Source organism: Pectinophora gossypiella, chromosome 1 (assembly GCF_024362695.1).
Source record: "Pectinophora gossypiella chromosome 1, ilPecGoss1.1, whole genome shotgun sequence".
Lineage (NCBI taxonomy): Eukaryota > Metazoa > Arthropoda > Insecta > Lepidoptera > Gelechiidae > Pectinophora > Pectinophora gossypiella.
Window position 1 is genome coordinate 10829241 of NC_065404.1, and position 17062 is coordinate 10846302.

At 36.3% G+C, this 17062-nt stretch overlaps 1 protein-coding gene across 1 annotated transcript in view; it reads left to right on the top strand.

Moving 5' to 3' along the window:
- The window catches only part of LOC126368268 (cAMP-dependent protein kinase catalytic subunit 3), a 38608-nt gene that overhangs the window by 17264 nt on the left and 4282 nt on the right, over positions 1 to 17062 (top strand). The window contains exons 2-5 of the mRNA XM_050012167.1: positions 2572 to 2740; positions 4221 to 4330; positions 10130 to 10375; positions 12341 to 12522. Of these exons, the coding sequence (XP_049868124.1) occupies positions 2572 to 2740; positions 4221 to 4330; positions 10130 to 10375; positions 12341 to 12522 (707 nt within the window). The remainder of the gene's footprint in view (positions 1 to 2571; positions 2741 to 4220; positions 4331 to 10129; positions 10376 to 12340; positions 12523 to 17062) is intronic.

Sequence of the window (17062 nt, forward strand, 5' to 3'; positions counted from 1 at the left end):
GTAACAGTCACATTTTGCATACAATTGGAGTCAGGAAGGCTAATGTCGGTGCCTCTGAATACATTACAACAGGAACAATTGCTGCCAAGTTCCGACTTCGGCTAAAAGGGCTCATCAAAAATACAAATCGTTTTGTTTTAGGTTAGTTGTTCGTGCCCGAAAGCTAATTTTTCTTCCTCGAACTGACATTTCGCAATATCCACACGATAGTCACTACAAAATAAACGAAAATAAATCAATAGATAAGTACCTATATACAAATAAAATATTTTTAACTTTTTATGGATTGAATCATATTTTTAAATAGAATGTAGATAAGCCTACGATAATAATCAGAAAATGGTAAAACCTATTTTAAAAGCCATTTTTATTATAGCGAAAAATGACCAATCATGAGTGGGTATCTTTTTGCAGTCAGTGCCTCTTGTAGAGATTAGATATAAATTGTCTTTGGCAAAAATCATACATGCGTAAGCTATATTAAACCTGTTTACTTGTATTGGATTACTTTACTTTATATCCCACTGCAGCATCGAAAATATTTTTATAGTAAAGTATAAAGGAGTATAATATTGGAATTTGGGACAGCTCTGGCAATTCTCACTGATGTTCAGGCGTTTTTAAATAAACATGTCCTTTGAGCTGATGAAGTCTTAATAGAAAATGTTCACACCTGCTGGAATCTGGCTATCGGAGGCTTGCGCAAGAGATCACAAATAAAGCTTGAAACTTTTGCCTTGCGCAACCCTTCAGCCCTGAGAGTACGTCACGGACATCTCGAACTAACAAGTGTTACGTAAATTTTAAACTCGGCTAATATTAACGATATTAGGTCGGCTGGCCTTCTTGCCTAAATAGTTACATCGAAAATATCCACAATGAGGACGCTCCATTTTGTTGATCTAATTATACATATAATATATTACCATTCAATTGTTACGTGATCTTGTTTAAACCCACATCGAAGATACACGCGCCAAACAGGTTAAACGATTAGTTGATCTGAATCCGGGATCGTAAAAAATCCAATGCATAAGAACAAACAGATGGCAGAGGGATGATAGTTATATGTTGTGACTACAATGTGATGATTACAATCATATTGCGCCTATAGAGGGGTAGCCAGGAGACCGTGTGCAAAGGCGTTTCAAAGATAAATATCAAGGATTTTCTAAATTAGTGTTGAAAATAAAAATAAAGTTTGTGGAGACGGCGAGGAGTCGCTGTAGTGGTGACTCAGAGGTTTCAAGGTGGTGCTGATAAATCATTGCTACTCCCGCCTACGGCACGATCTACTCATCATCCTAAACTATTGAAAAATTATGACGCCAACAAAATAATATAGGAAATATAACGTACTTATGTAGTTTTTAAACATTTTAATTTAAATCAAACGATTTGTGGTTTTCGATCCGTTTCGCGGTTGGGTTTTTGTAACTCACCAACCCTCAAGAGTAGTGTTTTAGATTACTTAATCTATATCCTCTTTGACTGATGAGTTTTATACGTATGTACTCGTATGTAGGTTATTATTTGTATAACTGTTACTTTCCTAGAATTGAATTCATAAAAATATCAAATACTAAATCGAAATGAAAATAGGCTAATCGGACTTATGTCATAAAACTATCTAGGACCCGTTTTGTTGTCAGCAAATACATACTCCCATTATGTGTATTGATATTGTTGTGAATTACCATACATTGTCATTCAGTGCCTATAAAATCTAGACGGAATTTATTGTCCAATTTCTTTTCGGTACCAAGTATATAAAGTAGCAATGAATGGTTGGTACACAAGCGAGTGAGTCATTCGATATTGGAGATAGACAAAATCCGCGGATTCTCATTTGGAACTGTTTGCGTGTAAGCAATTTATTTTTTGCGTGTTTGCTTACATTTCGCCGTGTTTCGATCATCCAAGTTCACAGAATTAAGTTCATCGATAAATTTTGTTTTTAAATTATTGAGTTACGTTTTCCTTATATTTTTTTTTCTAAATTTTCTTTTCTTTAAAATTCACGCTCTTCGTCTTGCCTTTTTTCCAAACTAGAGCGCTTTAGGGTGTAATTTATACCCATAGTAATTACCGTTTAGGTTAATTTTGTAAATTGCCTACGATGACGCCACGGTTTAGTGCCACGTGCTATCGTTTTTATTTTCAAAGGTCGCGGATTGCTTTTTTAATTTTCCCGTGGGCATAATATTTCGCTTATTACTAATCGAATTAACATCCTATACATTAGGAAGTAATGTAAGAAATCTTGCGTGTTCGTTAAGCTTTTCCTTTCCATTAATACGTAGTACCGCAGCGTGGCGCAGTATGCCTCCAGGAGGCTCGCCTGTACCTCTTTATACGGTGTTTATTTTATGTAAATTGGTTACAGTTGCAAACGAATTTACCTTTAACACGTGCAGTGAATGAGGCAGAGTGCGTAGTATGTTTGAGTCGAGGCCTTTAAAAATGCAATCACAAGCCCCGAGTCGTCTAATAATAAAATGACACGTAGAGTTCGAGTGCCGACGAATGAAATGAATGAAAATGTGATTAATGTTATTCGATTTGTTTCAGGTACGGGAACATTCGGGCGGGTTTGTCTGTGTCGGGACAAAGCCGCTGACGAATACTTGGCGATGAAAATCCTCTCCATGGCCGACGTCATCCGTTTAAAACAAGTCGATCACGTCATGAACGAGAAGAATATTCTAGCCGAGATCAATCATCCCTTCATAGTTAATTTGTAAGTATTTCACTCAGTATTTTTTCACGCCGCTTTGATGATAGAGGCGTGAGCCAAAATTCTGCCTATATATTCACTCTCATAATTAAAGCTTTTACTAGGTAGAGGTGGTTCACCTCAGGTTACATCCTACCATTACACTAGAGAGAAGTCACCTAAACTCTTAACAGAGTGATATCACCAAACCATATAATTAACATAGTTGTAAGCCAGTGTATTAAAAATATTCATGGCACATGTAGAGGGCCTTATATTTCGCCCACCTGGGGTCCACCTATTTTCCAGCTTTGTAGAGGTCAAAAAACCAGAGTCCATAACTCCTGCGTGTAGGAGGATTAGTCACAGCTTTTAACTTACCTACGGATGGGCTCTGCCCAGTTGCATCTCTCGTCAAAACGACACTTGGTTTGAAATATATCTTCCAAAAAGTAATTAATTTTAGTGGCATCAAAACAACTATTTATATAGAAACAGTGTTGAGTGTTGACGTTTAATTAAAAGTGCAGGCGCATACGACAGACGTCAATTAGGAGAGATACTAAGTGGGCTTCGCGCCAAAATTATGCTGCGTTGCGTGGAAAGTACCTATGATATGGAATATGTCCTATTTCTATTTGTTTGCTACGATATTTCACTGTAAGAGATGATTTTCTAAATTATACACGAGTTACTTGAAGCATTTCAAAGTTAGCCCGTCGTTAAACTGGTACCAGCAATGTTTAGATTGGCAATCTTCGTAATAGATAATTTTACTCTATTTTGTGTGGTGACAGTAGTATCTGCTGCAACTTGAGGATAACCTTCAAATATTGTTTTCGTTTCTGATCCGCGACATCCGCGTGTTGCTAGAGGATGTCCTGCCAAAACCATTTCTTGGCGTTCTATCTCCTTTGCTTCCGTACCAGACGGTGTAGTACGTATCTTGGCGCCAGTGTGAGATACCCAACGTGGCGCGCATGGCTGCGCACTCGTCACCTGCGTTACACTTGGCAACTTGTCACTCACTGTCTCTTGTGGCGAATTATTGCCCATCACCATAATTATTCGCTTGTTCATAATTTATAGTACACGATACTTAATTAAGAGCCAAGTTTATTATTTACTGAACTATTAAAAACCCATTGTGCCTTCCACGTGATACAGCACATCAGCGTCATCAGCATATTATTATGCAGTTTCAGGAAACAGCTATACTTACAACACATTTTTAATTTTCCAGTGTTATTGGTAATTTTTCCGCACAACTATAAAACAATCTGCATGCGAATTTAGAATCACCTTGTCGGTCACCTTGCATAACTTTCTAACGAATGTGTTGCTGATAGCTTTTGTCAACACTAGGCATTTTTCACCTTCGGTAGAAACAAGTGAATATTGAATATAGATTTCTGTTAAGAAGCCTATTGCTACGTTTTCTGTCCGTGGATGTGACAGTTCTCTTGTTGTTTTCATGAATAATAAATGGCGTGTGTATTTCCAGACGGTGGTGGACGCATGACGACTCGTGTATCTACATGTTGTTCGACTACGTGTGCGGCGGGGAGCTGTTCTCCTACTTGAGGAATGCTGGCAGGTTCAGCAATAGCATTGGTAAGTGCACCATTTATTTTATTCCCACTAATTTCACTAACGAGATTCGACTATCGAAACTCGAGATTTTCTCTTCGAGATTCTTTCTTTTTTCGATTTTTCACTACTGTTAATTAATTAGAATCAGTTGTCGCGGTGCTTTGATACTCGTCCAGAAACATCTTAGACACTTAAGATGACAAGTAACTCCTATAAAAATGAGAAAGGGGAGAAATGAAAGATGATTGTATCGAATTTACTTTGGATGGAAGCACAAACTTTAGTATTTGTTTGAAGTAAATAAATAAAACTGAGTGTAATAAATAAATAAGCGCTGGAGTGTTGCCAGAGAGCATCACTGATCACGTTAGGTGGTGGCACGCGATCCGTGCGCAAGAGCAGCATCCAACGGCGGTCTCCAGTCCACTATTACATTTTTTGTCACGAAAAAATCTTCATCGCACGTGTATTGTTGAATGTTGATTGATAAAAGACTACGTTTAAGCTGTAGCTTCCAACATTTTTTTTCAAGTTTTCTGTTCGGTTAGCAAGCATGTAAAATAAAATCTGTAGTTGTAAATGCAGATAAAAGTGCCTAATGTTGTCTTTGGATATTGACATGGGCGTTTTTGTTAAGTAAGTAATATTTTTGTAGCATGATTCCATATGGTTTATGTCAGCTGGATTTTTCTTGGACGCTCCGATCCAATGTCGTGCCAATTTTAGTGCGACTTATCCCGAGATCTACTATCCACTTTAGATAAGACTAGGACATATTTGCCCACTTGGTGAGCCAAGCTACGGCTTTGGATTATAAATTAATTAACATCTACCTACTATCGTCGCTACGTAAACGGAGTCTAATTATATTATATTACATTACTATAAATATCGGGATAAGCTAATTTTAAAGGTGTTTAATATAATTTTGTAACAAATTACGCTTAAGCAAATATTTGGCTAGAGTAGCACACGTTAATTACTATTACCTATGCCATCATTAACAGCAGACATTGCAGACTTAATTAAGTGTTGCGGTTATGCAACGAGTCGTGGAACGAAATGAAACATGAAATGCGTGTAACATATGAGCTGTATGGAAAAATAAACATCATTAATCTGTACATGCGTACATATTTGTGGAGAAAGGACGAACTTATGTGCGCAGAAATAGGCGGCAGTGACGCGGGCGGGGCTCGGCTGTTAGCTGTAAGTACTTACATGTATGAGTGTGGATGTTGTGATTTCCACAAAACTCGGGATCGTGAAGTACGTCCCGGGTGGTTGTGGCTCGGGTGGTAATAAAACGCTCGTACGGTCCGCGTCGTTGCTCCCAGACAACATGACGCCCGCGATGCCGGTTCGAACGCTTCGTTTCGCGTATTGTCTACTCTATAATTACACCCGCACATGCTGCGTTTTATAATATAAACGTTTAAAACATTCTTTGAAATAAATAGGTACTTGCTATAGCAACCCATTTTCTTTTTTGCCTCATCAGTTGATGTGCACTTATATCTTGCAATCTTTGTTCATGTTTCTAATTTTGTTAATTATTATTATCATGTAGATTATTTCGCGTTTGTGTTTTATAGCTGTTGGCACAGAAGATATTTTCGGAGGTGACATAACCGTGTTTTTATTTAGAGTACAATTAGGTATTTATTTTTTAGTTAAGTGTGTAGTGTTCTTTATAATAATGTAGAGCAACGTCCTTATAAATTGTAACGTGTCTTGGTTTATTTGGATGTCCTTCTTAGGCATTGTCGTTAGGCCGATGATATCACTGGCTGAGAACCAGTCAGATTCGTTTCCGCGTGGCTTTTCGCCCACATACGCCATTGTTTATGTCTTCCTCGACTATAAACTTGATTTCTTCTCATTTTACATAAAGCCTAATTCTCACAGCTTTCTAATGACTTTCAGTGTTGATCGCATTAGATAAACTCTATGGTTATCTAATTCGTGGCAAGCAAATTAAAAAAAATAAGTAAAATTATATTAGTTATATTGGGACGGGGTCGTCCAGGCCCTCGTACTCGTATCACATTGTACACTGAGTCCTCACAGCGCTCATGCAGCACTCTCTTTCTGGAGTAGCGTTGTTTTTCGTCTTCTTGATTTCCTTTTTCTTTTGTTGTAACGTCCTGTCAACTATGACGTCTTTCTGTCGAATTCCTGATTTGAATTTGAAATCGACGCTTGGAATACTGTTTATGGCCACAGTAAAAATCTAAGTTTAATATTGACTGTGATGTAGCGCTGCTCTCTGACACATAATATAAAATAGTAGGTTGGTTATTGTAAAATATATAAATATTCCAAAGATTAAGACATTTCGGATTTATTTTTATTGCTATTTCATATTTGTTGACGGCTCCAATGATACAAAGTTACGAGGAGTCAACACGTAGTTGGCATCCGCATCGCACTAACAATGGGAAGGAAGCTAAATATGTCATTTGTGTGAAATCAGCTGGATTTTCTGGAAGAGCCGGATAAATCTGATATTTGGCAGTGTTAGACTGTCAAGGATTTACTGTGACGTAGGGGAAGAGTTTCCTCTGAACTCGTCAAACACTAATAATACCGCGAAGACACGTTCGTTCCCATCCAACGCCGGCAATTGGCATTGACTTTACGAACGCAAAAATAAACGTGGTTTCTTTCGCCCGTACTACACGGTTTGGTAGAGTATTTTCGTTCACATTTGAAAGGATTACGCAATGTATGTAAATCTTGCCGGTTAATATGCTTATTTGTGTTTCAGTCCACAGCTGTTGTCTTACAAACATAAGTTTGTCCCGCATTCGTACTAAAAGGAAGTACTTACCAGTACAAAGTAAGAGAACACTCGTAAAAAGGATTTGCTCCACCGCATTGAGTTTTGTCGAGTTACCGATGTTTACGACGTCGTATCAAAGACGGAACAGATATAGACTGGTCGTAAATTTCTAGTACCCATTACTTTCCATAGACTGTTTCTATTCAATTTCTGTTAATGTCAATATTAATACATACACTCATAAATAGCTAGAAATAAAAAAAAATACAAAGTAGTTTTCGTTGTTGTTGTTTGTCACCCTAGTTTGACGTGTTAATAAACGTGTTATCTAGGAGCTTCATGCATGGGTTGTTCTCCTCAGAGTAATCAGATTATAAATAAAATATAATCTCGACTTTGTGATAAAAAAATACAAATCTTTAAAAATATAGTTATTTTCACGTGGTTACCAGAATTTGTGCCCGGTCAATCCTCCAAGCCTCGCCTGTTACACAGGACTGCGACGCGTGGGTGTATATATTATACATCTCTGCCTACCCCTTCAGGGATACGGGCATGATGATGTGATGTGTTGTGTTATTTTCTTTCTTTTTTCAGATCCTATACTAATTAAATACCTACAGTTTACAAAACCATTTAAAATCAGTGACGTAGTTTGATCCAAAAACAGCCCTAAATTCGGAATGGTTACTTTTTTAAATTATTTAAATAGTTCGTGTGATCGTAATTCACTACAGTTATAACCCGACCAAGAGAAACTACCTAGACAGGATATCTAAGGATTAAAAACATGATATTTGCATAAATGCATATTCTCTTTGTCTCATAAATTCGGTTTGTCGCCTGTTAACTATAAAACTATCAAAGATTTTTACGCAAACGCATTCCTGGGAGCGCAACGTTCAGAGTTTTGATGATATAGGCATTTAGCACTCACGCATTATGAATACTTTACTGAAATATTATTTTCTAATATTGGTGTTATTGATTTTATCAATATCTTTGAAGGGGTAATCTTTTCTAAACGGCTCGGTTGTGTAATTCCTATAATAGTTAATGTAACTCTCGAACCTTGTAGGGGACACATTCTGTTCACTCCACTCAAAGCAGCAACTTCAACCCCAGAAGTTCACAATACACCACTGACATTAACAATATTACGTAGATATAAATAACACCGTGGTAGCTCAGTTGGTAGAACGCTTGCCTCTCACTTTGAGGTCGCAGTTTCCAATTCAGCACAGGCCTAAACCAATGATTGTCGAATTTGTTTTCGAATTCATGTTTGGATCATAAATTATTATCATGTGTTCAGCGGTGAAGGAAAACATCGGGAGGAAAACCACATTCCCGAGAAATGCATTCTCGGAGGTATGTGACGTAACCTGTATTGGGCTGGTTTTTCCATCGCGGGCTGGAAGGTCAGACAGGCAGTCGCTTCTGTAAAAAACCGGACCTGTCAAATCTTCAGGTTAGGTAAGCGAACCCTGTGAAAACGGGATAATGCTAGGGAGATGATGATGATGACGTAGATATAAATGTGTCGAGATGATATATGTAGTTAGGTAAGTAACCTCTTTTTTAAAGTCGGTTTTATATAAGTAAGGACATATTACCATCATGTAAATAATATACTATAAAAGAAAATGCGGTTCCTAGAAGGAACAGGCGTAGATCATCTCAGAATCAGAATCATTTATTCAACGTAATTATCATGGATAAACTTGTTGAAGGTCAATGTAACATTTTTGAATTTACGTCATTTCGCAAGGTATTATGGCTGAGGAGAAGAAATGACAAGAAACTGCAACAGCAACACATCTTTTAAAAACAAATGAGGATATACATTACAAGTTATTTAATAACTAGAGGAACACACAATACCAGACATTTTTATCATTTAGGTAGTCATTAATCTTTTAATAAGCTTTTTTACATAAAGTAAGCTTCACATGAGCTTTAAATTTATTTTCTGACAAATTTAAAATATTATCTGGTATTTTATTGTAAAAACGTATACATAACCCCAAAAAAGATGAATTTAATTTACTTAATCTAGAATTTTGAATAGCAATTTTATTTTTATTTCTTGTATTGTAAGTATGCCTTTCACAGTTTCTCGGAAGGAGAGATACATTTTTACGTACATACATAATGTTTTCATATATATATTGTACTCATTATACATGCATATAGGTTGTCGATGTTTATATAACGCCCTTGTTCTAATGTTGTCTATAATACAAACAAAGCTGTTTTATTTATTCATGAAGTATTAATTTATAGTGGATGAATTACGTAGGTATCTAATTTCATTTGCCAAGTGAAATATTTGTATATTAATGTTAGAAAAGAAAGCGCCTTGAGACGTGGTGGCTAGTAACATGATTTATAAATACACTTTAATAAGCTTTAGTCAGTCGAAATTTATATAAGTACGAATAAAAACTAGCAGCTGTTTTAAAAGAACTTGTTTTATCGGTGTCTAAAATATCGAACTGAACGTATTCTATAGCATAATAATTCGTTTTATACGTTTTCTTTCTCATTGGGGAAACATATTTCAAGATGTCTCATCATCATCCTGATTACCCATTCCTATTAAAATCGCTGTTATTATAATATGAAAAAGGTTAGGTTAGGTTAGGAGGCCTAGAAATTCCAGTATATGCATGGCCCAAATAATGTCTATTTATTGAATGATACGGTTCATATAAAATTCACAGTATAAGTTTTAAGCAACTAAAGCCCACTGCCGCCGCTGTTTAGGCAACCGACAGTATTTCTATTGTTATTTTAATTTGCCGTTAATATTGTGTTTTGTATATTTATATTGTTTAAGGTTTACGTGGTTATTATCATAATTAAAACACACAATTCCGTGTTCTTACCGCGTTAAAACCAGGGATACGAGACTCTCTATATTTCAACATTGTTGCAAGTGCCATGAGTCTCATTGCCCTGATTTTATCGCGGTAATTATGTGTTTTAATTATTTATATTGCATTTAAACTAAAGTTTTCATTTGTCCACAGGTAACTTCTATGCATCAGAAATAGTATCAGCTCTAGAATACCTTCATGCAAGAAACATAGTATACAGAGACTTGAAGCCAGAGAACCTTCTACTGGCGAAGGACGGACACCTGAAGATCACAGACTTTGGGTTCGCGAAGAAACTGACGGATCGAACCTGGACCCTCTGCGGGACCCCGGAGTACTTAGCCCCTGAAATTATCCAGAGCAAAGGACATAATAAAGCTGTCGATTGGTGGGCTTTAGGTAGGTGGAAAATGAACATTTTGTTCAAATCATTTTTGCTATTTAATATACTTGTAGCTTATGATTGAAATTCCTTTATTCAGCGCTTATCGCTATCGACCCGTTAGGGTCGATTCATTCTTTCAAATATTCTTCCTCTCAGACTTCGCCCTGAGCCGAGGTTCGCGCCCAACTGGCTTGTTGTCTTAAATTTTGTACCGGGTGAGAGCCCTCAGTGCTCCCCATTTATCCGGCCAAGTAGTTAATGCCAGCCGCGGCAAATCTACAAAAAGTCACATCAAAAAGAAAAAAAAATAGTTATTTCATTTATTTAAGATAATTAAATTGCCCATACAACACCTTGTGCACAGATTTTGTAAACAGGATAGGGTATGCTGGTATGCAACCCAATCATATCAGTAACCAGTTACCTATTTGATACTGCTAGGTTTTATCTTTATCAATATTCAAAACTATTCCGCAAAATGAGAAAGTAAATACATATTATAATTAAGTTAATTTAGCTGACGTTATAGCCATAGGAACTCTCATAAAAGTAGTCAACAGATTAGTATTCAATAGTATTCATTAGACTAGATTTCTAAGGCATAAATTCAAGATCTAGATTTTTTTTGAATTATTCATGCACTTTTGCATTAGATAATTTATTGACGTACCTAACGACTAGATAAGTATATGAAAGTATATTTTTTTAAGTGTAAAGGAATATCAGCGTAAAATATCGATATACGGCAAACAGGTATTTTGTTTGAATAAGTCACTTTCAACTTTAAATACTATAGCTGCTGCTACTCAGCTGAACAGGTTATCAGTCGCATAGTCATTCATTTTAATTTCACACTATTACTATTGGAGTTTAAAAATATGTTTAAATAAACATCGCGACTACCAGTGGAATGTATAATTAATGATTATTAAAGTGTAGGTAATAAAAAGAAAGTTCAGTTTAGTATCTTTGCCGATTTATTTCGCCTTTTTTTGTAAAATGGCTTGGCTTGACCAGAAAGCAATATTTCATTGGATCAAAGCGGACCTGTCGTACAGAATTTATTTGCTATTGTTTCGGACGCCAAGTCTTTATCGGCGGAAATAGATATTTAAGCATAAATTTCGTTAGGATTTATAGTCCAGACATAAAAGTCGATTGGACGTGGTCTGCCCGCTGACGGTTTAACTACACCGGGGCGGTTTGTTCGCCGTAAACGATGCATGTTTTCACTGTAAATACTGGTTTTATAGAGCATCGGAATATCTCTTTTGATACAATTTTAGGTTTTTATACGAACCTGTTTCCGTTCATCACTCGCTGTTATCACTCGGCATATTGTTTAAATTATGTTTATTAACATAGTAGGTATACCCGTCAGCGGCGTCTGCGACGCTTTAATGCCCTGTTTACATTTAAATTATTTAGTGTTCTGATGATATATTTTCCTGTCCTGTCTGGGAATGGCCACTCAGTGCCAATTTATATATAAGCCAGAATATAATTTGTGGCGTCGTGTTTGTGTCTATAATTTAATACCGCGTGCCCTTTTTTCAAATATAAAACAAACAATGTGCAACCATTTTTATAAACCGGGTTGGCTAAACTGAAAATTGTATTTTAAAAAGCAGCCGCGTTTCTGACATCTCCTCGTTTCCAAAGTAAACAAAGGATGAAAAGAAAAACAATGTAACACTTTTATCTGTAGTTTCATTTCACTTTGAAATTATCCATTAGTAAATATGACCCCGGTTGAAGAGATAAACTGTTCTTATTACAATATATTTAATACGTATACTTACGCCCGAGATCCCTGTTAGGTAAAACACATACGGTCACCATAACACATAACATAGAACTTTCTCTTATTTGAAGTCAGTTAATGGTGATCTGCTAGCTACCCGCCCTTTGCCTATGATGAGTCCATCACATTACAAAACTAGAATTTGACTTCACAATTCCATTCTATTGATTTTCAGGAGTGCTGATCTACGAGATGCTAGTGGGCTATCCCCCGTTCTATGATGACAACCCGTTTGGAATATACGAGAAGATCCTCAACGGGCGCGTGGAATGGCCACGACATCTGGACCCAGTGGCCAAAGACATCATCAAGAAACTTCTCGTCCAAGACAGGACCAAGCGACTGGGAAATATGAAGGTATGTTTAAAATATGTGTTTAATATATGCTCCACACCCCCTCCGGTTGATTGAGGGGAGGCCTGTGCCCAGCAGTGGGACGTAAATAGGCAGTTTATGTATGTATGTTTAAAATATATTTTTTTGCAGCATAAATGACCTTCAAAATATTACACGGGTTGACTGCAAGATAAAAAGTTACATCACATCACACTACTAATAAAATGCGGGTTTGGTAATACTGTCCTATCATTCAGCACGTTAACCAAACCCGAAAAAAATAGTGAATAGATAAACAGGAAAACAAAATAATTCTTGGAGATACTCAGAGGACAAACGTAATTAAGTTCAATATGGGGTCAACTCAATTAACGTGCTGCATTGCCTAACATATGTGCCTACATCACAAGAGCAGATTAAATTCATTTACTAAAGAGCAGTGGGATTTTCATGTCTCATTAAAACATGTGTTGTGTCTGTCCTGATGATGTTTAGGACAGATTGAATTTGACAAAATAAATAAATACCGTTCCATTCCCTACAAGAATATGAACGTAACCTAAAACCTAACCTTAATCTCGTAAGGCTTGGATTTTCAGACAATAGTTAAACAATGGGATTTAGGCCTTACGACTTTAAGAATTAATTGCACCTTTGTTTGTTTATTCTTTAATAAAAAAATAATATAAATCAAGTATGGTGTTAAAAGTATTGGGAGCATTTTGCAGTCGTTTGCGCTCGGCACTTTCCCTCAAGGAAAATTATATAAACCGTAATACTTATTTAAAAAAAAACCCGGTCAACGGACTTTATTTTTACAATATTTTCTCCAAAATGTCCAGATTTTTGTAAACAATATTGTAACTCACAATTACTAAAGCGCACGGCGAAGGATTGAAAGAAAGGTAGTTATCGTTAAATTGTCACTACTTCCATATAATCTCACTGAAGAATCGCTTTTCTACAAGCCCACAAGAAATATTGTTATTATTTCAGAGGAAATCACAAAATGATTGATATTATAAGTGGACGGAGTGATGCGTTTATTTATCTCATATTAACGCAGTCATCTTAAAATTGAGGTTCGTGTAAACGATACACGAGTGATGATGCAAACGCACACACTCACTTAATTCTTTTGATGTACGATATATCGCAATCATTACTTATGTTGTTAAAAGCATAAACCCATTTTATTTTGAGAGAAGTTTTGTTTAGGGCGATGTTAAAAGTGGAGTTTGTTTATTAAATAGTGCTGAAATAACCGAGCGGTTTCTAGTTGTGGAGACACGAGATGTTTACACTACAATGGGAAATACGCCAGCCTTGCGCTTGACCTGCCAGTTGGTACTAAATATGAGGTCATTTACAATTATGATTTGTTTCTGAAAAAATATAGTAAATTTCACAAAACTGAGGATTCGTAATCTTGTTGGTATGAAGCATGTGTTTTCTTTGCAAAAATGCTTACAGTGGGTAGTAGTGACGTGTATACTTGCATAATCGACAGTGTGTTTAACCATTACTTTTTGCCGGGGTGTCTTGAACGATTAAGTTAACAAAATACCTAGATTACTAGTCAGAAAACTTGCTATAATAGTACAAGAAAAACGTAAAATAAGCTTGGTTTTTGAGTTACACAAATATAAACGGATCCGGAACTGTGCATAAAGAATGCAGTTGCATTTTTTAAATTTATTAGAGAAAGCCGCTTAATTTTGCTTAAAACTCATAAATTCTACAATTTATACAGTAAGTATCTACTTTTTTCTAGACTGCTGAACTTTGACATATTATGTGCAACGTTAGAGTCGAGTGAAAGTAGCACCGATCTCATTTTAAGCGATCGACTTCTTAATATTTCTTGTAAGTTTCAACGTATAAAGCTTCTACCGAGACGAGTTTAATTCGAGTTTGGTACAAAAAACAAATTTATATCCCTCTTGATGTTGGCCGCTCTCCAGTCGTTTCCGTAAATAACTTCTAATCTAAAACTTGTCAACTTGTATGCAAGACTTTTAATTTAATTTACTCAGTGTAAACTACCGGGGAAACATTGTATAGTTTCCAAAGAAACATTTCATATGAGTTTATTTACCATGACAATGTTCAGCAACATTTTTGTAGCATTTTGATGCCTATGTTTTTATTGTATGTACTAAATTCAAGGATTCTCATTTTCACACTTGTTAGCGGACTAAAGAAAGCGTAAAACGTAATTTTTGAGGACTATTTCCATATCTTACACATTGTAAAATCTGTAAAGAAATGCGCACAAACGTAAGAGCAAGCAGGTGGCACATTATAAATAAATATGTATTCAAGATGTTGCATAACATGAGTTTGTCTGCACGTATAGGTAAATAATTGTCCCAGTTCTGGTCAGAGCATATAACGAACGATACAAAATATACTTTACGAGAAGCTGGCTACAATCCAGTCTCATAAAATGAAATATTGCGCTTAATGTCCAGAAATTATGTTCCACTGTTGACAATAACATATCACATGTGTATTGTACTTCTGTTTTCGAGAATTGTATATTGATATTATTCCGTAGTTCATTATCATTAACAGTTCGCCCATAAGATATAGCTTGCGTGATTATATGAGGTGTGTGTAAGAGTTACGATACGCGCCATGTATAACATTCTCCGCGGCTTGATTACGAAGTCAAACAAAAACAACATTAATCTCTGGCAATCATTTGGCTTCGTGTTATCGTGTCGCATATCTTTTTTTGGTCGAGCGTCAATTTTATTTATCCACTGTCTTCTTATTTGCGTTCTCGACATTGTTTCTTTATAAACCAGAAGTGCCATGTTAATTAGTTCAGAATATGGTTCGGTCTGGTTCATTAGAAATGCGAGAGGCCAAATACGGATAGCCTCTGTATGTTATATGGTAGTGTGGGAAAGAACTCGCGATTCTTGCACATTTCGCACGAGATGTATTTTTAAACGGCTGCAGTTTCCAGTCTGGTGTTTTCTCCGAGCTTTTTACTGTCGCGGAGATGTTTAGAAAGCTATCAGTCAGCGTCCAGCGGCGACATCAAACGTCTGTCCGCGGCTGACTAATGTCGCGCCGCAAATATCCGAAGTATACCCTGCTCCCACCTCCCGGCTCGCCGCAGCCGCCATGCCACCATCACCACCGACCAGAATAACTGGCCACTTAGAAAACTAGGTGCCGGTGAGACGCGGTGACTTGCACAACCAGACAACTCATTACCGATCGGACATGTTAATTTGTTCGCAGTACGATGTTGACACATTTCTCCCCGTAACTTTTCTCTGAGGCTGCTGTATAAGTTAAACATACTTTATTATTAATTTATTTTATGGATGAACGCACTTAAACTACTTAACATAATATTCCTCACCAGGATTATTCGCTAAAATGAATTAGAAAATGACACCGGGGTGCGGGCTGGCCTCCGAGTCATTACAGCCCTAGACGGTTACGCCGCGTATCCCCAAGGACCGGGATATGAAATTACAGTGCGGCTCCTAGGCGTCGCTGTGGAATAATAAATTAGGCCCCGAGCCGCCGCACATTGGGTCGAAAGTGCTATTACAGGGACTTACGATTCAACTTTCGTTTATCACATATTTGATTATGCCAATAGATAGAGCTAATCAAACACAATAAATGTTATGTTAGGTCATTTTTTCCTAAAGTGTATACTTTGGTCAGAAAAAAACATTTTCTGTTTTTTTTGTATGAAACGTATCAAAGACCGTTAAATTTCTGCCAAGTCCATACCGATCCAGCCGCGAGACCTTATTTTCTGTAATCTTTGTCTAGTTGACTACTCAAATGCAAAATCAGCATCTGCCTAAAGTTGCAATTCTTTGAAAGAAATGGGTCAGAAAAGGACAAAAAAATCAACATTTTAAAATTCCGTTTTATGTTTTATTAATTTATTATAAGCTTAGTTCTATGTTAAATACTATACAGAAATACATTACAACACAAGTGACAAAGTTAAAATGAACAAAAAATTATTTTGAAGGTACCTACCCAGAACATTATAATTAGTGAATAACCTTTACTAATGTTTTTTCGTTGTAAAATTTCTCAAAATTAATTAACTTCTATATATCACTATTGCTCGCTATAAATTGTGACAATACATTCTTACAACTCTTAATCATTGGTTACCTACATAAGTTTTAACAAAATAATAATATAATCTTAAGAGATAAACAAAAATATACTACTTAACTTGTAAAAGACAAAAGATATTAAATACAAAAAAGTTAGCCATTATTTTAAAATGCTATTCACTTCACTATCACTAGAACTATCTTCTAAATTACTTATGTCTATAATTCTATATCAGATTCAAGCGGATAATGCAGCAAAAGCTCTCTGGCTTCGGAAGAAAGAATCATTCCCTTTTGCTTTGTCATTCGAGGTCTAAGACTCGTTATCACTGGATCAGAAGACAATAGAAGATTATGCAAAATATCTTCATTTGTCGCTGTCCTACTTATTTTTCTGGAATGGTTCTCTCTGTATTTCCGGAAGTCTTTGTTACGAGCTTCTGCTGCTTCTT